The sequence below is a fragment of the Giraffa tippelskirchi genome, chromosome 12 (genome assembly GCF_054371585.1).
Source record: "Giraffa tippelskirchi isolate mGirTip1 chromosome 12, T2T-mGirTip1v1.2.pri, whole genome shotgun sequence".
Lineage (NCBI taxonomy): Eukaryota > Metazoa > Chordata > Mammalia > Artiodactyla > Giraffidae > Giraffa > Giraffa tippelskirchi.
The window spans coordinates 147,920,895-147,946,704 of NC_137286.1; the positions used below are offsets into that span (position 1 = coordinate 147,920,895).

At 51.0% G+C, this 25,810-nt stretch overlaps 2 protein-coding genes and 1 long non-coding RNA gene across 12 annotated transcripts in view; 2 read left to right on the forward strand and 1 right to left on the reverse strand.

Moving 5' to 3' along the window:
* The window catches only part of COL4A1 (collagen type IV alpha 1 chain), a 135,615-nt gene that overhangs the window by 87,100 nt on the left and 22,705 nt on the right, over positions 1-25,810 (reverse strand). The window lies entirely within an intron of this gene.
* Positions 621-1,861, forward strand: LOC145530468 (uncharacterized). The gene is made up of 2 exons (XR_014071812.1): positions 621-669; positions 972-1,861. It is a non-coding gene; the product is annotated as an uncharacterized LOC145530468 (long non-coding RNA).
* On the forward strand, positions 14,314-17,243 carry LOC145530466 (uncharacterized). Its single transcript, XM_081551895.1, has 2 exons — positions 14,314-15,954; positions 16,446-17,243. Exons 1-2 carry the CDS (start codon positions 15,906-15,908, stop codon positions 17,066-17,068), a joined length of 672 nt encoding a protein of 223 aa, XP_081408021.1. The 5' UTR covers positions 14,314-15,905; the 3' UTR covers positions 17,069-17,243.

Here is a 25,810-nt window from a genome sequence, read left to right on the forward strand (position 1 = left end):
TAGCCAGCCCTTAGAAGGAGCTCATCCGTGGTCCACAGGGACACGGGTCACTCAGACTACATGAGGGTAAGAGAAGCCTACAAAGTCCTCAGGGCAAAAGAACCACCATTTGTACCCCTAAGACCGTAGAATAACTCAGTGAAAACCAAGCCGATCTTGACGGCCAGTAATTCACCACAAGAGAGTAACAAATTCCCTCCAAGTGGAAGCCGACCTGAATTAACATTATTTGAAAGAGAAGAAAAGACTACAGCAGCTCTCAATGAAGCCTGTCGGACGCACACACCATCCACAGCAGGGACCAAGCTTAAACATCACACACAACACAACTGGAAAGGAATGCAACAGGAACAATGTCAGCGGAGTACTTTTATATTCTGTACGAGTCTCTTTACACTCTCCATGAGAGGATAAAACAGTGAATGGAATGCACATTTTCTTTCATGCCCCAATTAAGAGTTCCCAGAAAGTCAAACCATCAGAATTAATGCTATAAAGTATGTTAAGTTCTAAAAATTCCCAAAGATTTACGACACACAGTACGCGAGCCGAAGAAGGAACAGGGGTGATGGGGGTCAGAGACTTTCATTCAAAATAAACTCAATTTCCGCTCTTTCTCTGGCCTGCAGGCTGACCGAAAGCTCTTCTCGACATCACAGTGAGTTCTAGGTGGGCATACAGGAAGGGGGAGGCTTGCAAATTCCATTCAGAGAGACTTTTTACCTAAGCAAGGAAGCCAGCTGCTACACTGTTGTGTGTGTGTGTGTCTGTGTGGGTGAGAAAAAGAGAAAATACCCAATCAAGGTAATTTGTTAACTGTGACATATATTCCACAGGGAAGCATATCTGAAATACGTTAAACAGAGTGAAGTCCTCAATTTTCTGTGGTTCTTTCCCTGCTTCTGATGGGAGATAGCCCTTTACCAACCCCACTGTAACAATTTTTATGTGTTTCACATCCCGCCAAATAGGGACAAGTGGATCTCAGCCAAGTCTAAACAGCTTATCTTTCAAATTCCTTTTCACATTCTCTGCGCTGTGCAAAATGTCAGAATAGTTTTGTGGTGATGGGACGAGCCCCGTTTTCTTCCTGGTGGTAGCCCTCCTTCAGAGAATCTCGTGCATAATCATCTACTCCGCTAAAGAAACACGGAGAGACACGGGGATGAATATCAGGGCCACCAGGACAGAAACTGAAAAGCGGATACAAATCAAAAGCGGAGCTTCCAGACCCTGCCTCCAGGGGGAGCTGTCCAGCAGAACAACCCTTCGGCAACACGACTAGGCGGCGGCCCTGGGACAGCAAAGAGGTCAAACCAGTCCATCCCAAAGGAAATCAACCCTGAACATTCATAGGAAGGGCTGATGCTGAAGCCGAAGGCCCCATACTTGGGCCACCTGATGCGAAGAGCTGACTCACTGGGAAAGACCCTGATGCTGGGAAAGATTGAAGGCAGGAGGAGAAGGGGACGACGGAGGATGAGATGGTTGGATGACATCACTGACTCAATGGACATGAGTTTGAGCAAACTCCGGGAGTTGGTGAAGGACAGGGGAGCCTGGCGTGCTGCACTCCATGGGGTTGCAGAGTCAGACATGACTTAGTGGCTGGCCAACAACTGAAGCTGAGCGTCACACACGGTCTTGTGCCCAGATTTCACCCTTGGCACCTCCCCCACACGCATGTGGGCAGATGTCATCAAAAGTCGCATCATACTCTGTCATTACTGAGACCATTTCACAGCATTTGCCCTTACCACATGCCACTGAAGTTCGACCTTTTCAATTCTATTATTTTTAACTGTGTTTCATTATCCCTAAAAAGTTAGTACGGAGAATAAAGTATAACACCCTCCCCTCAGAGCGCCATGAGCTCACTCTTTTTGGAAACTGAAACATCATAAAGAAACAGAGTATATGTGAGAGACTTTAATATGTATGTCCTAGTTCGCACCCTGTTTGTAACTTTAACTAGAGTACGCTATTTCCGGTAGTTCTTGTTTTAAATGTGTGTGTACTGGCAGGGGTTTCTGCAAAATGGCTGTCAATGCCTCCACGGACCTCCAGCCCAGACAGGAGTGCCCTGAAAAAGAATCCTGAAACTTCTCCAACAGGAGGGGAGGGATGGAACAGGAGTTTGGGGTTAGGAAATGCAAACTATTATATACAGAATGGATAAACAACGAAGTCCTATTGTGTAGCACAGGGAACTATATTCAAAATCTTGCAGTAACCTATAACTGGAAAGAATCTGAAGAAGAATATGTGTGTATATATGGGCAGATGAATACTTGATGAATTCAACATGAATAGTTGAATCACTTGGCTGTGTAGCAGAAATTAACACAACATTGTAAATCAACCATTCTTCAACAAAACAGTTTTTAAACTATGATTAAAAAAGAACTTCAGCAGGAGAGCAGACACTGTATGACCTCCCAGCACTGAGATCTTGAACAAGTGATGCCATCGACAGTGAAAGTCGGGGACCTGCTGGCCCCGGGGGGGCTGCCAGAAAGGCCCCCAGGTGCTGGGACACTCTCTGCTCAATCGGGGTGAGTGGCAACACGTGCACAACTTCACTGAGCTGCGAACTTACAATGTGTGCACTTTGTTGGGCTTTAATAAAATCTTTCTTGAAGGCATGCTCAAGAATGATCACTGCAACACTCTACACGGTAGGGAGAACTGGAAATAACAGAGTGAAAACATGGTGGTCTGGATTCATGGGATGAAATCCGTACCCACTGAGGTACGTGGGCTATGACACGGATGGGTCTCGAAGACTTAGTACCGAGCAACCCGGAACCAGGAGCGAAAAACCAAAAAACAAGCTGGGAGACTCTGATGATGCGAAGTTCAAACCTGAACAAATGAAGGTGCAGTGTGCTCGCCCTTGGGACTACAGGTGACGACAAGGGGACTCAAGGGGCTTCTGAGCTTCTGGAAATGTCCCGGCTCAACCTGGTTTCTGCCCAAGGAGCCTAAGAGTCACCGAGCTGGGCCTTTACGAATTCACACGTTTCTTCAATAAAATATAACCCTGCACCCAAAATGTGTGCACAGGGTTCAAAACTTCACGACAGGACAACAAAGACGAACCTACTGGGTAGCACTGGGCATGCCACTCAGTACTCTGCAACGACCTCTACGGGAAGAGAAAAGAGTGGATGTATGTGTTACTGACTCGCTGCGCTATACACCTGAAACTAGCACAAACCCACTCCACTCCAATTAAAAAAGAACCAAAACCCTATGGTGCACAATTACATAAAATAAACATTTAAAAAAACTAAATAAAATATTAACAGGTGTGAAGGAATCCCACTAAAGTAAAAGACAAGAAAACCCCATTATTAAAGCTCTGATTATGTAGTAGTGTTCTCTACATTTCCCAACCAAAAAAGTCATTTATGAAAACAAAGCAGACTAATCACAAGACAGAATGCAAACTCTAGGCCGAATGCCAAAGCATAAGAATAACTTTAAAAGTCTACATTTGCACAGCATATTTTGAAATTCCAAAAATACGCTGGGAACTGTGGATGCAAGGGTGACGGATCTCCAAGGAGCTCACAGTCCGCACGCTTTCCTCTGCATTTGCTTGATGGTGATTCTATCATCAGCGTTTTGTGTTGATAAATGTAAGATAAATGTGATTCCAAAGATGTGAAAATAATTTTTCTTCGTTAATACAACAGAAAAGAATTTAGTTCAGTAAAATAACACTTCTGTTCTAATCATGGAAAACATGGAAACAATATCCTCACTACTCTGAGATTCACAAACACTTCTGCTCAAATGGGAAAACAACTCCAAGTGCTGATATGTTCTTGGCAAAAAAAAAAAAGGAGCATGAAACATCTGAGAAACAAACTGAGCTGTGATCCACGACATCTCTTGCAGTCAGACTAAGAACCGAGTCTGCACGGTCTGGGGTCGGGGGGGGTCCCCACAAGCTTCACGAGCACCCTGGGGTGTTTGCTTGGCTCCGACCTCCATCATGTGACGGCAGGCCGGCTCTCCTTTTTCCCTCGTCGGACCACGTGGCTTGACTCATCTTCCCTTCCTCTCGTCCCTTCCTCCCACGACGGGGGTGGACGTGGAACATCCTCGCCCGGGGAGGGGGGTGAACTGAAGCTGGCGGGCAGCCCCGCGTGTCTCCCGCAGGTCGCTGGGGGCCCTGCGCGCAGACGGGACGATGACTAGCTGCCCCGTGACAGCGCTCAGATGACCGCAAGCGTGTCCACTGGGACCTGTGGGTGGAAACGCCGCCTGGAGATGGGAACCGGGGGTGGGGGTGCGGTCCCTAGTGCTTGCTGACTCATTGCCCTGAAGGACGAAGCCGAGGAGTCCTTGGCCAGAATGTTCTCCCAGAATCACTGACTGTCGGGATGAGCAAGGGTCCGGAGAGGACATCGCCACCTTCAGAAGGGACCTCCCATTAGGAGGCTTCTGAGTCTCAGTGACTCTCCCCAGGTAGCCGGACACCTTTCTCACCTGCCTGTCCCCCCACCCAAGGAGATCCAACCAGTCCACCCTAAAGGAGATCAGCCCTGGGTGTTCATTGGAAGGACTGATGCTGAAGCTGAAACTCCAATACTTTGGCCACCTGATGCGAAGAGCTGACTCATTGGAAAAGACCCTGATGCTGGGAAAGATTGAGGGCAGGAGGAGAAGGGGATGACAGAGGATGAGATGCTTGGATGGCATCACCGACTCCATGGACATGAGTTTGGGTAAACTCCAGGAGTTGGTAATCAACAGGGAGGCCTGGCGTGCTGCGGTTCATGGGGTCACAAAGAGTCGGACACGACTGAGCGACTGAACTGAACTGTCCCCCCACCCGGAATGACCATCACCCCTGTCCCGTCCTTCCCACCTGAATCCCGGCTCCCTGGCCCACTACGCTCCCGCAAGAGCCACAGACCGCCCCCTCCGGCCTGCGAGGAGCAGCACATCCCACCCCCTTTCCTGCACCGCCCTGCTGCTCCGCAGGTCACCTCTCCTCCCGCCCACCCGCTCTGGCTCTCTGACTCCGAGTCCAGCCCCTCAGTCACTTGTTTCTGCTTCCGGGTCTGTCCCCGGTGGGGCTGGGGGACTGGGCCGGGGGGAGCGGCCTCCGTGCGTCCACACCGCCTCTCTGACCCGACCCGCTGGGAGGCTACAGCGTGCACCGCACGGCTGGTGCAGGGCAGGCGGCCCCCGGCCCCGTGATGCTGAGAAGGCCGAGTTGAGTATCTCAGTGAGCGGGAGGCCAAAGTGAGAAAGTGCCAGTCCGAGGCCCCTCACGAGAGAGAGCAGAGTCCCGCAGACACACGGCAAGCGGGACCCCCATGCCCGGTCCCAGGGATGCGGGGACCCCAGAGCAGGAGGGAGGGAGAGGGGAGGGGCTGGCCTGGCCACGGAAGGCGGACGTGTGGGGAGGGAGCCTTGCTGCCCAGAAAGAGGCAAAGGGGGGTCAGGCCCAGCAGGAGGGCACGGGACACCAGAGTGGGGGCGCCGAGGGGAGGGGCAGGCCCAGGGCACCTGAGAAGGGAAGCGGCTGGGGCTGTGCCCCCCTGGGAAGGCGGAGGACTGGCGGCCTGCTGGGAGGGGCCCCGGTGTGAGGCGGGGAGACAGAGTAAGAGGCCAGGTCCCGGGCACTCCAATTCTGGGGCTCAGGGTAAAACGCGTGCAATCTCCCAAGTTTAACACTCAATCTAAAAGCACATGTTTAAGCCGAAGTGCTGCACACTTTCTGCAAGCCCATCAGCAGCCCGAAATTCACTTGGAGTGGGAAAGAGGCAACGCGGTGCTTAGGCTGGAAGGGTTTCCAAGGGCTGGAGAAGGAGGAGGAGGGAAGGAAGGAGAGGAAGGGGCTGGAAGGGAGGAGAGAGGGGGCAGGCGGGTGGGTGAGGAGGGAGAGGCGGGCGCCACAGCCCCCAGGCGCCTGAGGTCGGTCCGCTTGGTTCGAGGGACTCATCAGTTGCCCTTGGACCACCCTCCCTGGAGTCTCTCGCTCTCACCGGGCATGTGAATCCCACATTCACAGTTGCTTTTAACATCCTGTCTCTGTCTTAGCAACACGGTGTCAACACAGTCTCTCACAAACAGTGATGGCAAGATGTCACCAGTCTGCAGGAAAGGAGACTCGGAGCCAGAGGAGGGACACAGCGCCCCGGCCTTGAAGAACAGCTCCAGCGTTCCAACCCCACTCCCGGACCTTTTCTGCACTGTAGCTTCAGAAAAATCCCTTATCGGGGCTAAAAGTGAATCGAAAGGACGCTTAGGGAGCTTCTGCAGCCCTTCCTTCTGGGACCCAGGAAACATGCTGCAGTTGTACTGCATAGATGACAGTGAGAAACTCTTAACAGCCTGGTCTAACTGGGCACTAGGTCCGTTCAATGGACAGCCATCCAGGGATTCACGTGGAGTGGCTTTCCCTGCCTTGTTAAGCATCTTTAACAAGACGCCTTGAAGGACCTGCTTGCGCTGGGAAAGCTCCAGGTAGCTAGCACTAATCCATGAAGACGGCTTTCCGCTGGGGCGGAAAAAGTGCAGAGAATTTCCTGTTTATCCCACTGCGTCCCACCTCCCAATCTTTTAAGGACCCTACCGTTTCCAACACACTTAAAATGGAAACATGGAAAGCCTAAGCGACCTGGGAAAGATGACATATGACTGTCATGCAACTCAAAACCGGCACTCACTTAAACCAAGGGTGACAGGGTTACCAGCTTCTTTTCCTTGGAACAAGTAAATATTATACATGACCGCTGGCTTCCCTCCAGACGGGAAAGCCATACCGTATTTCCAGGAAGTAGGCTAGAAAGCAGATATTCTTTCTGGTAAGAAAGAGCCCAACCACATTGTGCATTAAACGAGTGTATACGATATCACTTCATTCACACTCCTTCCATTTCACAGAGGCTATAAAACACCTTGTTATGACAGTCATCTCAGCTGTTCCCCTAGCCTGTCAGATACAGGACACGTCTGAGAAAAAGTGTGCGTGTTTAGACTGAGCCCAGCAGCCAGGATGAAGCCAAAATGTAATTTTCATAGCTGCGCTCAGCCTCAAATACCAGACTCATCCTGAAGCCACTTTTCAAAAATACATGTGAGGTTTTGGATTCCTTATAAATGACAGATTCAAAACTGCTGCAGTACAGGTCTGCAAACCCAGAGGCCTCACTGTTGGAAACATCGCTCCAAAGGAGAACAAGGTCTAACTTTAAAACCATGTCTGAAAACTCAAAATGTGAACAGAAATGCCACAGAATAAACCCTGTGGAACAGCGACCCCCTAGCAGTGGGGCGAGCCTTCTCCTCCCGAGAAAAGATGAGAGAGAGGCCCATGGGAAGAACCTCTGTGACAGACGCCCAGGCCACGCGGACATCGGACCGAGGGCGCAGCCACAGCATTCAAGTTCCTTGGGCTTTTCTGGAACATGATGGCTGGTGGACCAAAAACACGGCTTTGCAAGCGCTAAGTGGCATTTTCAAAGGACCTACCTAGAAACACAAGTGCAACACTTATGGTTTAAGAAGGAAAATGGGGTAAAACCACAGAAGGAAGCGGTGGTTTTCTCAGCAACAGTCTGGTATTTACACTGAGGCCGAGAGAGATGCCAAGAGACACCTCTAAGGTTGCCATGAGGTTCCAGGGTCAGCTGCCCGTGGTCAGGGCCTGCAGAGACGTCATTCCCACACCACACACCCCCACGCCACCCCTCAGCAGAGTCCTACTCCTAACACTTAAGAAACCAATCCTTACCTTTACCAGCTCCTCTTGAAGCCAAGTGTCAATCCATTGACAAATGACTATGAAAATGTATTAGACTTCAGAAAACCTCATGTCTTCCAAGAGCATTTAAGAAAAACATTTAGAAGACTTAAGCCATGCACAATTTAATATGAATATAAATATGAGATAAATAAAATATGAATCACTCACTCCATATCCTTGGCCATTCAATTCGAACGGTACACAAGCAGGCCTAACCTCCTAACTTCTTTCACTTGTGTTCAGTAATAACTCACTGCCCCACTATCTATCATGGAGAGTTTGAGGGGATTCCTGAGCATTAAAATGTGGTTTCTAAGAGCAAAGGACTTGTGTGAGCGTGTTAACATCTAGAAATATCTGGAAAATCTTTCGCTACCAGCTACAGCGAAGTCTGAAGTTGCGGGAGATTGAAGGCAGAAGGGGAAGAGGGCGACAGAGGATGAGACGGTTGGATGACATGACTGATTCAATGGACGTGAACTTGGGCAAACTCCAGGAGATGATGAGGGACAGGGAAGCCTGGCGCACTGCAGCCCATGGAGTCGCAAAGAGTCGACACGACTTGGCAACTGAACAACAACAGTGAAGTTAAAATTAAACAAGGAGAACTAGACAGCGAACACGGTTCAAAACAAATATTTTCTGGTGAGGTTTATCCCATCGGAAACCAAAACCACACCTGGGCTTTTAATAACTATATTCTCACATTTTGATGAAAGTCTTTATGTGCTGTAAGGAAGCTAAGTCTCTTTCTTTGAAAAATTTTAGGGTCTTTGCTATATAAACTGCCAATTCTGGAGTTCAAATTTCTATGTTAATTTCTAAGTGAAAGCTCATTTTTTAAAACAGCCTGTTATTATTTCTCATTTGAGGAAACCTGGCATTATTCACAGGGGAAAACTAAGGAGAATAAAAAAGGAGGATAAGTCACACAGAATCTGGGGAAGGTGTCCTGAATGCAATGAGCTGGGCTGACTCTGGAAAGAAATTAAATATGAAAGAGCCAAAAGCCAATAAAACTATTGAAGAGGAGAATCTGGCCAAACAACACATAAAACATGGACTCCTTAAGGGATTAATGTTAGCAAAATTCACCACTGGCAGTTGGGTCATTTTTTTCCCTTACATAGTAGAGGTGACAGTTTAGGACATCAATATGTGTCTTACTGTGTTAAGATATATGACTGGACAGGGTAGCAAAATGACCTCCACTTCCAATTCACTTTATGAGCTGCAGATATAATGCCAGGTAGTAACTCAACTCTTTTTCTTTCCTTTTCTCTTCTTGCCAGATTCCAACACTAATCCCTTGCGTGTGTCCAGTCACTGACCTCTTGAATTATCAAAGGGACTTTGAGGTGCAAATTAATCTCATATTAAGAGTCAATAACATCCCAATTAAGATACGAATCACCAACTAATCATACAGTTTTTAGTGTCCTGTTTCTAATATAAACTTTTTGGTTGCCACTGATCTTACTCTCACACACACAAAAATACATGCATTATGTATCTCTGTGTGTCTGCGTGTACATACATGAAATATCCCTTTATGATGATTAAATTACTTAAACCTTTATTCACTTTTAAAAAAATCAACTTACAATGTACTTCTACCGAACCCTTAACTTGCAAATACACTTCTTCTGAAATCAGGCAAATCCAGTTGTTTTGATCATGAAAAGAAACCGAGTTATATTCTGGATTAGGCTAGTCAGAGAGAACAAACATAAAGGTTTTCACATCATCAGTGAGGACTGGTCAATGCTCTGTGACGTGTCAGTCCTGTGACACAGCAACTTGAAAGGATGGATGAGGTCGCGGCTCACGGAGAAGTGACTGCGTCACATCCCTCGGCGTAGACAGGAACATAAGCCAGGGTGTGCGACTAGATGCATTCTGAAATTACACTTCAGCCCATAAACATCTGGATAAAATGCAGATGTAGAGAGAGATTTGGAGAGAGAGGGCTACAACTTGAAAATTCCTTTTGCCACCTGGCATCACATACCTTGAAACAATTTAATCACACTATGGGCTATGCTTCTTCAAAGGTGAAATTTATTCAGTCTGAATAATTACTTGTCCATGCCATGAATCTGCCACTGGGCATATGAAACGCAAGACTGGCTGTTTCAATATGACTGGAAATGGCTTAACACGTTTTCACTAGTACCCCAAAATACCCAAACTCCACTAATTAATTTAAACAGTGACATATACTTTGAATCTTTATACCTTAGTTTGCTTATTCCAGCCATGTACCTTCTCTCTCATAAAAATACAGTCTGCAATTACCAGCTGATGTGAGTGATAAATAAGTTAATAAATAATACTAGTTTACCAGCCACAGATTTCAATTTTAGATCAACTAAAGCTTTCGGTTATCTCACCGTACGGAGAAAACTAATACACTGTGGGTACAAGATATGTATTTTTTAAATCCTTAAGTATCTTGGGAAAAGCAAGATTGTATTAGGCTCAGTATGGTTTGAGTGGCAGATGCATTTACTTGCATCTCATGGCATTAAAAATGGAAAATGCACAGGATACATGCAGCCTTGATCTATCAACCAAGACATCGGCTCACGGTCACCAGCAGCCCTGAGCGCCCGGAGCCTGGCAGGACTACACGGCGAAACCCTCCGTCTGCCACCTGAGCGCGGGGCCTCCACCAGGCTCAGGGGTTCCCGGGTCCCTGAGGAAGCCATCGTGGCCCTCGGAGTCTGCTCTGAGAGGTGCAGCCTTCCCCCCGCTTTCAGAACCGCACACAGCTGGGCGAGAGGTGCAGCCTTCCCCCCGGCTTTCAGAACCATGCACAGCTGGGCTTTCCCACCCCGTTACTCTGTGCATTTTCCCAGATCTTCCCAGAGTCTCCTCTCCAGATCTCGTTTTTCTCTGGACAAACCATCATCTCCTCCTTCTCCTCCACCCTCTGCCCAGCCTTCATCATTGTGCATTGTTTTCAGCTAGGACCCTAATTAGGTGGTTCCATCACTGATTGTACAAGCCACTTTCCCGTCTGACACGACATGTTTACTCTGAGCTTCGTTCAAAGATAAACAAGCTGCTTGAAAGCATTTCACCAACAATACTGTTTAAAAAAAAAAAAAAGGCTTGTCTACAAAATCTAGGTGGAGCAAAGCATGTGATGGGAAATCTCGTTTTAGCCTAAGGAGTAAAAGGATCAAAATGGTCCATCTTTCCTCTTGGGTTTGACTCCATGGACTAGACAGGAAGCTGGCACCGCACAAACCTTCCCCCTTTGAAAATGAGACCCTGTCTTTACTGGAACAGTTCACTGAGCGGCCAAGCAGAGGAAAAACTCACGGCCCAGCCGTCTGAGAACCGTTTCCACATTCAGGGTTCATAAGAAAAGGCGAAAGCAAAAGAGACCCCGAAGAATGTGTTCGGAAGGTGAGAAATGATGTAATTTTAAATCAAAAGAAGTCAGCCATTCTAAGGCAATTCTGCTGATTTAATGGCCGTGGAAACCAGAGGCTAGCTACTGTCGATGGACAAGCCCCGCCGGCGGGACCAGAGACCCAGGCGCCGCGTTCCCAGGGGCTCCATCTTCTCCGCGTGTGAGACCAGCAGCTGTGTCTGGTAACTGAACGCTGCTGTCCTGGGCTCTGGCCACCCAATCGCAAGTCTCTGTCCTGAACCCTGAAGCCAGGAGCCTCCCCCTCCTCCACGCCCGCAGCCCACCGAGGATGGGCCATAGCTCACCAAACCCTTCACCTCAGTCTTCATGTTTAATACAAACCAAGATCACCGGGGGGATGCAAGACATGCCCAGGTGAGCGCAGACGGTGTGTGTCCCACCTGACAACAGAGTATCAAGACCCTCCTGTTTAACGCTTCAGAGTTCCAGTGTGAAATGATGAAGCCGCCTACAGAACTAGGCCAAGGGATGTAAAGCCACTGACTGGACACTCCAAAGTGGTCAACGTGGTAAACTGTATGGCAGGCCTAGTTTACCACAATAAGAGAAACTGTGGGTGGGGGGAGTGTTTTCACAAATTCCACTCTCTCTCCTCATAACCTCGATGTTCACCCAGTAGCACTCCCTGCCGAGAACTGGGCCAACCACAGGAGATAAAGTGCCCACCACAAACCTCCCTGGTTCACCAAGCCCCCTTCACATCCGCCCAGGAAGCACGGCCCTGGCTAGGAACTGACAGTCCAGTTCTCACTGTCGGGTTCTGGCACCAGGTTCTCTGAAAACAATTCTGATGTTCACTCTCTTTCCACCTACCAGATCTGGAGACCTCCTTGCTTCCTTCTTTGTGGTTATGTTCTTCTGAAGCGCGACCCTTTCTTATATCCAGGGAAAGCCCCAGGACTTCGTTGTCCTGAAGCTCAGGACCTCCCTAGCCTTGGAATCAAGTGTCTCCTACAATCCCTCGAAGTTTACCGAAGCCTCAACTCTCCTAAGCCAAGACGGAAGACACAAGATGTGGGTAGATAGCCAAGATCTCTCCCACAAAGGCACCAGTGCCCCGCTGTGCTCCGGGGCCCAGCATCACAGAGCCGGGGAGTGGGGCCTGAGACCCACACCCCCGCCCGAACCCAGGGCCCTCCACCTTCCTGCAGCTCTGATGACACCAAGAAGGTGGACTTCAAACCAGGCCTGCCTTGCAGGTAACTGGGCTACCACACAGGCAAGTGGGTGCATTTCTACGCGCTAAGCCCCTTCAGTCATGTCCCGGCTGTTTGTGACCCCATGGACTATAGCCCCCCGGGCTCCTCTGTCCATGGGGATTCTCCAGGCAAGAATATTGGAGTGGGTCACCATGCCCTCCTCCAGGAGATCTTCCCGACCCAGGGATTGAATCCGTTATCTCTTACACTTCCTGCATTGGCAGGCGGGTTCTTTACCACTAGCACCACCTGGGAAGCCCTGATGCATTTATAGTGAATCAGGAAACAAAAGTCATTTTCACAAGCTCCCTATGTGCGCAGAACTCAAGCACAGGATTCTGGAATCTAAGTCACCTCTGCTCCTCAATCTGAATTCTAGTCTTTATTTGGACAAAATTACACAGAGATCAACAACTTCTGAGATCCTTTCCAGCCCACAGCCAGGCTACTGTACAAAGAAGAGGAAATTCCGCACACTTGACCCGAGGGTCTGAGTTTACACAATGGGGAGGAAAGCATAAACAATACATTTTCAGGGGAAACACATGTCTCCTGATTCAGCTGCTCTAATTAACATCACCTGCCTGGAATTTCCAGGTGAAGGGTCTCTCTTTCCAGCTGTCCTTCCAAATGTTCCCCTCAGTCGCAGTGACTTCCCCCCGCCGTCTGTCTTCCGCAGGACACCCTTCTTGTCAGGGATTGGGTTCTAAAATCAGTGTGCGTGTGTTAGCCGCTCAGTCGTGTCTGATTCTTTGTGACCTCGTGGACTGTAGCCCAACAGGCTCCTCTGTCCATGGGATTTCCCAGGCAAGATTACTGGAGTGGGTTGCCATTTCCTTCTCCAGGGGATCTTCCCGACCCAGGGATCGAACCCAAGTCTCCCATACTGCAGGCAGATTCTTTACCATCTGAGTGAGCCTCGAGGGAAGCCCCTTCTAAAATCAATGTTTCACTTCAAGTGTGGCCAAGAGTCCACAACAATGCTGCCCACCCCTGGTGCAGACCCCAAGGACCTCCCGTTCCAGACCCCTCAGATCCCATGCACGTCACGCAGCTCCCGCCGCGGGGAGCGGGCCAGAGGTTTACACGTGAAATTGGGAATCTGACCGTGAACCCATGACCCAGGCGTCTCCCCAGCAGGCAGATTTTCTCTGGATGAACGCCGTGTGCTCTTCAAACCTGCCCGGAAAGCGTTCAGACTGAGAAAAGCAGTGCGTGCCTTGCAGCCAGAGAGGAGTCTGTGTGGCCTTCTCTGCTTGAAGCCACCGAGCAAACCGCCTGGGCTAAGCAAGCAGAGGGTCTCCGGATGACCTCTGAGCTTCAGGAATGCTATCACACATGACCTGGCACTTCAGGGTCTGGACCTGAAGTTCAGATGGGAGACGGGAGAGCTCTGTGTGATGAGTAAGCGCTGGGAAAACCACCTGAGCATCTTCTTGTCGAGGGCAAGGCACAGCATCGAGAGGCTGGAGCAGCTCGCCACGCGGAACCTACTCCGAAGCCTCCAGTAAAACAAGCGGCTTTGCAGTCTGTTGTCATCAGAATGGAACCGTTACGTCTTGAATGGAATGAATGAAAATCTACATTTTGCCTCTTGTGTGGGATAATAAAAGGTTTTACCCCATGGAGTACTTCATGAAAATGTGAAGTTGATAGTTGAAATTAAGTACTTGCAGATCATTCCTTATAAATACTTAGTAGCTTATTTTATAAGCTGGGAAGAAATATAATCTTGGGCTCTCTGCTTCATGATCAACTAAAAATACATTCCTAACAATGGATCCAGGAAAATCCAAAATTAAGCAGTTAAGTGTTTACTATTCGTAAAAAAAAAAAAAAAGCGCAGGGCAGTTTGCAGGGCCAGCGCTGCTGCAGACGCTGCAGCAGAGACGAAGTTCAGAACGCCCTCAGCCCCCGGCTGCCAGCGAGGTGTGTCCACAGCTGTGCGCTGGCCACACCGAGGACTTTCCCCACGAGGGGGGCCCCGCCCTCTCCTCCAGCAGGAATCCAGCCCCAGCCCGGAGCTGGCACTCAAGGCACACTTCTCAGGGATCTGAGGTCAGTAGCGGGCCCCCAGACTCTGGTCCTTAGACTCTGAAGGAGCCACAAACCGCAGACGGGAGTTCTCAGGGCTCCAGACCACGCCTGTGGTTCCCGGAGGATCACTCGTTGCACCCCCTGGGGGAGCTGACTCAAAGGCCCTAGAACTGAAGACACCACCGTGGACCCCCACCACGCAGGAGCCCACCTCCCCGTCCAAGCACAGATTCCCGAGAGGGCGGGGAGGGTGAGAGGTGAGAGCTGGGTGGGTGCACAGCCACGCCCACCTTTCCGACAGACAGAGGAAAGGCAACTTCCAGAAATTAATCCTTTCAACTCCAAAGTGTTCCTTTTTTATAAAAGAAACTGTTTTTACATGCTACCTCTGTCCACGGACTCGAATGTATTACTGTATTCCCCTCCCTCTCCCTGTGCCTGTCTCTCTCCTCCCCCATCCCCCCGCTTCCCTCTCCCCTTCCCTCTCCCATCCCCCCACCTCCCTCTCCCCTTCCCTCCCCCATCCCCCTTCCCTCCCCCATCCTCCCCCCTTCCCTCCCCCACTCCCATCGGTCAGGCACTGACAGGCACCAAGGTCTTCCAGAGCCCTGAGCTGACAGGATGCTGGACCCTGGACCAGAGGAGCTGAGGGCGAGGCCTCCTGAGCTCGGGGACAGCCCTTCCCCACGTGGCCGGCCATCCCTGCTCTGCTTCCCTGGGTTCTCCGTCCTTCCCCTCCAGGTCAGTGTGTGCAGGACACTGGCCCTGCCAAGCACAGCTTGTGTGTCCAGAAGTGAGGAGGCGTGGGGTTGGGCACCCAAGTCCACCGACGTCGACCTTGAGGGCCCAGGGAACTTGGCGCCTCCTTCTAGATCCCAGCTCCAATTCAAACGCTTCAAGCTCACCCTGAAGCCACCTAAGAGTGAGCGAAGCTTGACTTGATTTCCATTCAGCTAGATGAAAGGGAGGGAGGTGGAAAAGCCCAGAAGAGAAGAGGGAGGAGCCTGCGGTGGGGCTTCCTCTCCACGTGCGGATTTCATCCTTCTGACCCGCTGCCCTGGTGGCGCAGTGGGACAGAATCTGCCCACAATGCAGGAGATCTGGGTTCCATCCCTGGGTCAGGAAGAGCCCCTGGAGGAGGAAATGGCAACCCACTCCAGTAATCTTGCCTGGGAAATCCCGTGGACAGAGGAGCCTGGCGGGCTACAGTCCCTGGGGTCACAGGGAGTCAGACATAACCGAGTGACACACACACCTGCCCCCACACCAGCACACTCACAAAAGGCCTGGAGTGAGTCCTAAGCAGCTCAGGGGGCCAACGTGGCTCCAAACAGAAGCCCTGAGAAGCCGGACCGTCGCCAGATGCTGAGACGGTGACCTTCTTCAGCAAAGTTGAGCAGTCAGGGTCCATGTAGTGAACTCAGGACTCCGAGTACACAAGTGATGCACACCGATGCTTTCACCGAAGATCGTGGTGACCAGCACGAGCAGCTCGCACTCAGGTGAGAGACGTGAGGGACCGCTGGGAACCAGCAGAGCCCTCTCAGCCAACGGTCCTGACAAGGGGACCGCGGGCGACACCGCCCCACCGCCCTCGGGAACGGGAGAGGCCGTGTGAGCCCCCACCTCCCTGTCCATCCGACGGGGCTGAGAGGGGCCGAAGGGTTCGTTTTCTGAATCCCTGTGTGCATGCCCTCAGCACTTCATCCTGCTGGCAGGCTGAACCTGCCATTCTGTAAACGCATTTATTTTAAAATTTAACTTTTATTTCTATTGGAGTGTGGTTGATTTACAATGCTGTGTTAGGTTCAGACGTATAGCAAAGTGACTCAGTTATGCATACACACGTATCCATTCTTTGATTCTTCCCCCACATGCGTTACCGCAGAGCTCTGAGGGGAGTTCCCCATGCTGCACAGTGGGTCGGTGTGGATCACGTTATACATACCAGTGTGTACCTGTTAATCAATGGATCCTTTTACATCAATTTCAGCCAGAACTACTCTTCATCAGAGACTGAGACTGAACACGGGGCTTGGCACATCCCTGAGGCTCAGCCCAGAAGCCGACATGCCAGTCAGGACGGCGGGGCAGTGTGAGAAGTGTGTCTGCCCACCCGCCGGCCTGGGCACCACGGAGCCCGGGCACTGGCTTCTGAGGGATGGGGGCGAGGGGGACAATCCGGGCAGTGCCCGCGGCAAGCGGCAGGCGGAGCGGGGACGGCCGTACACTCTGCAAAGGATGAAGTCATGCCCAGCCTGCAGCGGGGACATCCTACACAGCAAAAGATCGCCACCGGATAAAGGGCTGAAAGCTATTGCCCGCTTCAGCTCTTTTGCAGCAGAGCCGAGGCTGGGCCGACCGGCAGTGGCCTGCACACCGCACCCAGCTCCGGGCGGAGCCCAGGGACTGAGGTGCGGGGCCGCCTTTCTGCACCGCCAGGTGGACACAGCAGGCCTGCTTCCAGGCCAGGCCGTCCCTGTCACTGTGACCCACGCTGCACGACAAAGCAAGACAACGTCACCAACCCCAGGACACCAGCCCCACGGCAGCCTGGGAGTCGGGGTGGTGGGAAGGAGGGTGGTCCCTGACCGGGCTGTGGACCAGAACACATGAAACGGAACTGACCGGAAGTGTCGCCACGGGTGGGGCACCGACCATGTAAAACGGCGACAAAGGGCAGGACTGGTTAAGTGACAAAGCTTGAAAATGGACAGGATATTGGCTATAGAATGACAGTGTTCAATTTTCATGAGTTTAATCCATATACTAAACTTAGGTGGCGTGTGTATGTGCTAAGTCACGTCCTACTCTTTGCGACCCTCCTGCATTGGCTGGCAGGTTTTTACTGCTGAGCCACCAGGGGAGCCCAGAAGAAATCTTAGAAAATTAGAGATGAAACCCAAATTTTGAAAAGGGGGTAAGCAGGCCGCACCGCACTGGGGAGGAGGCACCAAACGGGAAGCACGCTGCCGTGAGCAGCTCAGGATTAGCCACAAAACCCGCAGTGAGGGCAGCGGCTGCTGACCGGGGCACAACTGGCACAATGCGTCCATGGGAGAAAGGATTTCCGGTCACCCGGCGGGCGGGGAGGCTTCCCTGCCACCCGCTGCAAGGCCAGAGACCTGGCCTCGCTGATGTCCAGTGAGCCCTCCCGGCGGGGCGGGGGACGTGCCCGTGGGGGTGCGGGGAAAGGACGGCTCATCTGCCAGCTCACAGGTCTGCAGAGAGATGGTGTGCGTGGAGCCACGACACCTCAGCCCCTCAGAGGGGGACACGGGCAGGACTCTGGAAAGATGGCTGCTCGGGACCTAAGGGCTTCCCAGATGGAGCTACTGGTAAAGAATCCGCCTACTAACGCAGGAGACTTAAGAGACGCAACTTCGGTCCCTGGGTCAGGGAGATCCCCTGGAAGAGGACATGGCAACCCACTCCAGTATTCTTGCCTGGAGAATCCCATGGACAGAGGAGCCTGGAGGGCTACAGTCCATGGGGTCGCAGAGTCGGACACTATGGAGCGACTTAGCACGCACGGGACCTTAGGGGTTCCCAACTTAAAAGGATCATCCTGGCTTCGAGGTCTGGCAACACCTGCAGCATAAAGATGCGTGTGTTTTTTCTTCCTTCAGCGCTTCCTGAATTATGCGGCTGTAACCTGAGTGCTTCCGTGTGCACCTTCTGTTAGGAGAACAGAAGCCTTGAGCAATCTTCGCAGAGCATCGCTGCTGCACAGCCAGCTTTCTCTGCAGGGGTCCTTACCCGTGCCTAGGCTCTCTCCCTGGCACCAGCCAAAGAAGGCAGCTCCTTGCTCTCCAGGTTCACAGGACACCCGTGTGAGCAGCAATGAGACAAAGACCGAGCTGGAGCGAAAGCGCTGAAAGCCGCGGAGGCCGGTGAGTGAGGGGCAGGTGAACATTATCAACGAGTCTGCGGTATTTCACATCCTCACATTCCAGTGGTTCCCCAAGTCAGAGCACTGGAACTGGGCCAAAATTAGACACGTAATAGCCACTTGATGAAAACACAAATCGTCCTATAAAACATTTAGGGCAACGCGTATCAGGTTGGGATCTTAAACTACTTAAAGAAAAAAGTATCTGTTATCACTGGGTTAGACTTGATACATGCTCAAAACCTGGAACACAGATGCCCAAAGCAAAACAGAACAAATCAACTAACTGCCCTGGAAAGCATCTGTCATAAAGCTCACGCATCTGATGCCAGGAGAAAAATTCAAAGGACTGCTTCCAAGTACCGACTATGTAAGACACAGCGGCTGGTCAAGGTGGCCGCACAGGGACACTTGCATGGTCAGGCAGAGAGCCATGCTGACCGTGACCTCATGCCGGGCACCGTGACCTCACCCCCACCCCTGCACAGGACAGAGCGGGTGAACAGCCAATGGCTGTCCCGTGCCTGTGATGACCCTGAAGCCTGAGGTCCAGGCTTAAGAGCCTGGACTGGACACAGGATGTTACTTTCCCTTACTTTGTATTTAATTTATGATGACCAGTGTCAGAAACAATGCAGAAATCATAAAGGAAAAGGCAGTTTCTAGAGCCCACTAGACAGCCAGTGGTGTCCATCCAAACTGGATTCACAAGGACCAGCCACAACTCCCAGGCATATGCCACTGTATCATGACATCTGATGGGGGAACATACAGACCAACGGCAGCCCCAAGCCCTGCGGGGTGACCCCAGTGCGTCCCCCTCAGCTTTACCACATGACACCGACCTCCAGGGGCCTTTAGGGGAGTCTCTCTCTGAATTTACTGCACCATAAAGATCATATTTCAGAGTCCAAAACAAACAGAAAGAAAGAATCACCTTGCATTCCCAGGCTGGGTGGAAGGGTCCCACCATCTCATATACATAGTAAAATACCTAAAATGTCAGCAGGAAACCGGTATTGTGGAGCCAGAAATGCATAACTGCTCCGACAGCCGGAAAGCTGTGACCTAATTCTGGGAGATGCCAGAACGAAACCCGACCTGCTGAAGGACAAGAGTGCTCCTCTTCCCACCGGGTCCCACAGCTGCTTGTGGGTTTGGGCTTAAAATACTTGACCTGGACGGGTCAGATGTGGCTGCAATTCTCCTGGACTTTGGGAAAGACTGTGAAGCCGCTATGAAGGTGGATGAAGTCAGTTCGGAAGCTGAAACTGGGTCCCTCTTCTCTCCAGAGAGAGCAGAGATGAAGAAGCCACAGAGACACTAATCCACCCGACACAGACTTGTGAGCATCCCGCCCGGTTCACTGAGGGCTCAGTAAGGATGCCCTCTTTCAGGTATTGTTAATTAACAGCAATGCCATCTTCCTCTCAAAATTTCCAACTAAGATTATAAAGAACAACCTGAAAAAGTATGGAATAATGAAGAAGATAATATCAAAACCGGCAAGACAATAGTGTAATAGAAGCAACAACTTTGCCATAAACCCCCTTAGGCTATGATGCAAATAGGTAAGAGCGTGGGAGAGCTGTGTTATGTCATCCAGCGTCCACGACAACCACGGAAGGGTCACCGAGCGACCCCACCTTACAGGAAGAAACGGAGGCCCCCAGAGGGTGAGAAGTGAGTCCGTATTTATCTAACATCCACAGCCAGTTGCTTCCCAAGTTCCACACGGCCTCCAGGGGAGGTACTTCAACACCTCCAGACACACCGCCCAGCAGGTGACACTGGCAGGGCCTGAGCCCTGATGAGAGATGTCCGTCTCTGTGGCATCACGGCCCGGCTGGGAGTCCGGGAGCAATGACAGCCCGGGAGCCACGAGCTCACCGAGCTCCCACATCTTGGCTTCTAAACACCGCTCTCCACGGAAGGAAGCCAGAACGCTGAGGGGCAAGGCTGACTCAGGGCTGGGACAGGGGACACGGGGAGCCTGGAACACACGCCCTGAGCGAGACGCAGGAGGACAGTGGAATGCTAACCGCTCTTTCAGAAAAGGCTTCTCACAGTACATTCTGGACTTAAGGTTTTTGGAACAAAAACACTCTCCAAATTCATCACACACTTCTTTCTAAGAAACGCCTCCACTTACAGAGCGATCCCTGGACACGCCGAGCACATGTGGCGGCTCAGAGCAGCCTGGGTGGGGCGTGAGCTTCACGCCTGTGTCTCCTGGGTTCTCACCTCCCCAACCCCTGCAAGCACTCACTCAGACCCCAACCCCTCCCTACAAGCGCCCACTCAGAACCCAGCCCCCTGCAAGCGCCCACTCAGACCTCAGCCCCTGCAAGCGCCCACTCAGAACCCAGCCCCTGAAAGCGCCCACTCAGAACCCAGCCTCTTGCAAGCGCCCACTCAGACCTCAGCCCCTGCAAACGCCCACTCAGACCCCAGCCCCTGCAAGCACCCACTCAGACCCCAGCCCCCTGCCAGCACAAACTCAGACCCCAACCCTCTCCCTACAAGCGCCCACTCAGACCTCAGCCCCTGCAAGCGCCTACTCAGACCCCAGCCCCTGCAAGCGCCCACTCAGACCCCAGCCCCTGCAAGCACAAACTCAGACCCCAGCCCCTGCAAGCACCCACTCAGACCCCAGCCCCTGCAAGCACCCACTCAGACCCCAGCCCCTGCAAGCACAAACTCAGACCCCAGCCCCTGCAAGCACCCACTCAGACCCCGGCCCCTGCAAGCACCCACTCAGACCCCGGCCCCTGCAAGCACCCACTCAGACCCCGGCCCCTGCAAGCACAAACTCAGACCTCGGCCCCTGCAAGCGCCCACTCAGACCCCGGCCCCTGCAAGCACCCACTCAGACCCCGGCCCCTGCAAGCACAAACTCAAACCCCGGCCCCTGCAAGCACCCACTCAGACCCCGGCCCCTGCAAGCGCCCACTCAGACCCCGGCCCCTGCAAGCACAAACTCAGACCCCGGCCCCTGCAAGCACAAACTCAGACCCCGGCCCCTGCAAGCGCCCACTCAGACCCCGGCCCCTGCAAGCACAAACTCAGACCTCGGCCCCTGCAAGCGCCCACTCAGACCCCGGCCCCTGCAAGCGCCCACTCAGACCCCAGCCCCTGTAAGCACAAACTCAGACCTCAGCCCCTGCAAGCACAAACTCAGACCTCAGCCCCTGCAAGCGCCCACTCAGACCCCAGCCCCCTCCCTACAAGCGCCCACTCAGACCCCGGCCCCTGCAAGCTCCCACTCAGACATGTCAACAGCTCTCAGCAGCCTGCACACACAAGATCAGCTGGGTGGAACTCTGCTGCAGATGAAGAGAGAAAGACACCAAGGAGGCTGGTACCTAACACCGATGACCACTGGCCAAAGCCCCCTTTCTTGCCAACGCAGAGACGGATGTTAAAATTGACACAAGGTGGAAGCGGATTTTCTCTATACCCTGAACAATTAAAAGTGAAACCACATTATAATGTGGACTTTGCTATGCAAATATGATACGGCTGGGGTCAGAATCACTTACCCCATATCTCCCACCATCAACAGGCAGCCCAAGGGAATGGACAAGGAGGTATCGGGCCGAAAACATCATTTCTTTGTACTGACAATGCATAAATAGATGGAGAAGTATGGGGTGATGTTTGCTTCCAAATGTTTCCAGAACCTCAACAACAGGAATGAAATGCCCATTCTGTCCCAGAAATTTTTGCTAGTAGCTGTAATTGCCATGCATTCTCCAAGAAAGATGATCAAGTATTTCAGAGGCAAGCTGGTGTGAACACCCAGTGGTTCTGAGACAGCTTCCAGCCAAGGGAACCCACTTCCCAGGCCATGAGCACCAGGCAGAATCCTGCCATGCCCACTTCCTATTCGGCTCCCTCCTGCTGGTCTCTGAGAAGAAAGGTCCAGGGCAGAGCCAGGCAGCATGGCTCCCAAGCACTTTGAAGGTTTCCTTTTACCTTGGATTTGCACTGGGACCTTCTTGTCTATTTTACATTTGTAGGAAAAGAGTGCGAGAGAGGACTCTTGAGAGTCCCTTGGACAGCAAGGAGATCAAACCAGTCAGTCCTAAAGAAAATCAACTCTGAATATTGGAACAACTGATGCTGAAGCTCCAATACTTTGGTCACCTGATGCAAAGAGCCGACTCTTTGGAAAAGACCCTGATGCTGGGGAAAGACTGAAGGCAGGAGGAGAAGGGGACGACAGAGGATGAGATGCTTGGATGTCATCCCCGACTCGATGGACATGAGTTTGAGTAAACTGCAGGAGATACTGATGGACGGGGAAGCCTGGTGTGCTGCAGGCCACGGGGTCACAAAGGGTCAGACACATGAGCAACTGAACAGCAACAACAAGGAAGAGACAGACCGGAGTCTGCTGCCTTTCCCTCAACAATGCAGAAAGAGCCCGAAGAGGTACGGGCTTATCTCTGAGTTCTAGTCACGAATCAACCTTACTGTGATCTAAAATTACGTTGATCTAACGAAAAGCACAGGGTAATCCTATGTGTCCGTTTGAAAGGGTACCCAGATGGCTGGCAAAACATTATTTCTGGGTGAGGTGGTGAGGACATCTCTGGAAGAAAACAGCATTGGAATCAGTAAACTGAGTAAAGGAGAGATCACCTCCCCAGGGCAGGTGGGCATCACCCAACCAGCAAGGAGAGCGAGGACAAACCGGCTCTCTCTGCCCGAGCGAGCCAATTCCTAAAATGTCTACATTTATCTAACATATATCTCTCCATACACATCCTTTTGGTTCTCTCTGGAGAACCCTAACACGCACACTGAAAAAATAGGAAATACTGAATACTTCAGAATAGAAATATATACACCTATGTAAGATCTAGACGTATATGTGTGTGTGTGTATAGACGGGGAACATGAATAAAAATGACTCCAAGATAATTTTTAGTCATTTTTTAAATCCCGAGACATCTTCAAGCTGATGCAGAAACTTCTTCTCTGGGGATGACCTGCATTTTCTAGGTTATCCCCCTAAACGTTTCCCTTTTCACACCAGAGCTACAGTGAAAGGACACTGCACAAACATGACTCTGAATTGTGAAACAGCTGAAGAGCGTTTAAGAAAACATCTGCATGGTTGTTTTCTGCCGTTTTCGTCCAGAGCCCTAATTGAGCAAATCACCGCAGATGTTGACAAGCCTCCTCTCGGCCCCCAGGGAGCTCAGCCTGGCTCTCCAGACGGGTCCTCACTGTTCTGCCAGAGGCCCTGACACGCCCTGAGCACTCCCACACAGGTTGCTTAGCACAAGATAACCCCAAACAGCATAGACAATAACTAATCAACAATTAATTATCAATTAATAGCATAATTAATATTAGTTATACTAGCTAATTGATAAAGCCATGTATTTCTATTATATTATCAACAATCATATGCAACGCATCAATAACTCATTCTCGGCTCTAATTAGTAGCCAGCATGCTAGGTGTGTAACATGTGTCATCCACACAGCGCAGCACAAGACCCTACAGTGGGAAGGTATCCTGCGCTTTCATCCGGGATCAGAGATGGCAAACTAGTGGCCCAAAGGGCTGGACCACTGGCTTGGCCTGTACCCACCCTCCAGACCTTTCTGAATGAACACTTTCAAGTTGAGACTGTAGGATCCCACCTGCTCTCCAGACTCTTAGAAGCAGGACCACCCTGGGCTCCTTTTGCCAGGTTGTGGTGGATCCATCTGGTGCTGGCTGCTTACTCAATGACCTTCAGGCTAGGTCATGTTAACTAACAGGGTCCTAACAGACCTTCACTGATAGAAATCTGCCTTCCGGTCAACACACACCTGTATTGGTGGGAATGCCCCTCTCGGGCCCCCCTCCAGGGCAACAGAGCATCCCTAAGGAGCTGCCATTCTGCCCCTCCACGCGATCAACACCCTCACGCTTCGCTTCTGGCGAACTTGCCGTGTCTCAGCAATGTCGCAGAACAAACGTACCGTTCAAAAGCTAGCCACTGACATACATCACTCTTCTACATTATGTTTCAATTTCTCCAATCCTTTCTTTGCCTGAAATTTCTGATCTGATGACTCATCTTCTCTGAACAGCTTTTCTATCAGGAACTTCAAGCTCCCATGTGTAACAGTCCCTCCTGCAGGGTCACCTCGGGAGCTTGGGGACCCAGGCACCAGCGCCAGGCACACAGTCTTTCACCCTCGACTGCGCAGAGGGGACCCCGCCCCACGTGCCAGAGTCCCTGCCCTGTTCCCAAACATCTGGAAGCTTCTGGCTCCGACTCTCCCCGGGTGACTCACACCATCCTTTGCACACTTGGCCCTCGGACAGGCTCTGCCTTTCCACCCTCCTCTCCTCCTTGACCTAGGTCTTCCATGGTGAGTAAGTTAAAGTTCACCCTGGCTTCAACCTAGCAATTTCATTCTCTTGAGATTTCTCAAGATCCATTTGGTTCCATTTCCCCTTAATTTTCACATCATCTTTTAAAATTGTTAGCACTTACTCTCTCTACAACAATCTTCTGATTCAAACCTTAAACACTATTTCTCTTTATCCATATGGTAACCCATCCTAAGGTGACCGCATTTGATGGAAATTTTTTTTTTAAAAATTCTCCCACGCTTACCCTGTTCTGTCTCTCCTTTGAAAACCATCACGAGTAGAATTCCAGTTTTCTTATTTCTCGTTCTGCGTTTTATCCACCCAATGTGCACACACAAAGTACTGTGTACTGACTTCAAAGTCTTAAAAAGATTTTCCTCCTATAGATACCATTTTCTGCACCCAGTAAACGTTCAACAAATACTCTTCCGACTGGTATCAAAATTGATTTCTTTGTAGCCACTTCCTCTATTTCCTGCATATTCTTTGTACTTAGGTAGGAGGAATGTCGTCCGGGCATCGGGTAGGCTCACAACTGATGGAAACTCTTTTGCCAGCCACCACCCTGGACTATGCCTTTCTCAGTCTGCATGCAGCTCCATTTGGAAATGTTGGCTACACGTTTGCTGGGCTACACATTTCAGCAGTTCAGAAGCATCCTGGTTTTTAAATTTCAACCCCAAATCATGTCTTATCCTCTGAAATGGCTTCCTTTAATACAGGAGTGTTCTGAAACCCACATTCCCCACCCACCACCTTCTACCCATGACTATCATCCAACAGCCTTCAGCTCTTCTTTTTTAAGCAAAGGGCTCTGAACTCACAAGTTCCTCTATGACTTCTTGTAACTATGTTCTCACAGAAATCTTGTTATCTGGCTTCAATAATGATAGGAATCAAAAAATAATTGTTTCTAAGAATAAAACCATAAGTTATTCAATAAAATTGCTACAGACTCAATGTTTGTGTCTAGCCGCCTCCAAATTTGTATGTTGATATCCTAACCGCTCCCCACCACGGGATGGGATGGGATGGGTGCTCTTGGGAGGTGAGTAGGTCATGAGGGTGGGGCTCTCACGAAT

Excerpts from the sequence above, each read along its gene's own strand:
- LOC145530466 (XM_081551895.1), top strand. The coding sequence starts at position 15,906 with ATGCTTTCACCGAAGATCGTGGTGACCAGCACGAGCAGCTCGCACTCA. Across the intron at positions 15,955-16,445 it reads CACGAGCAGCTCGCACTCAG|CCAGAACTACTCTTCATCAG; the intron begins GTGAGAGACGTG and ends CATCAATTTCAG.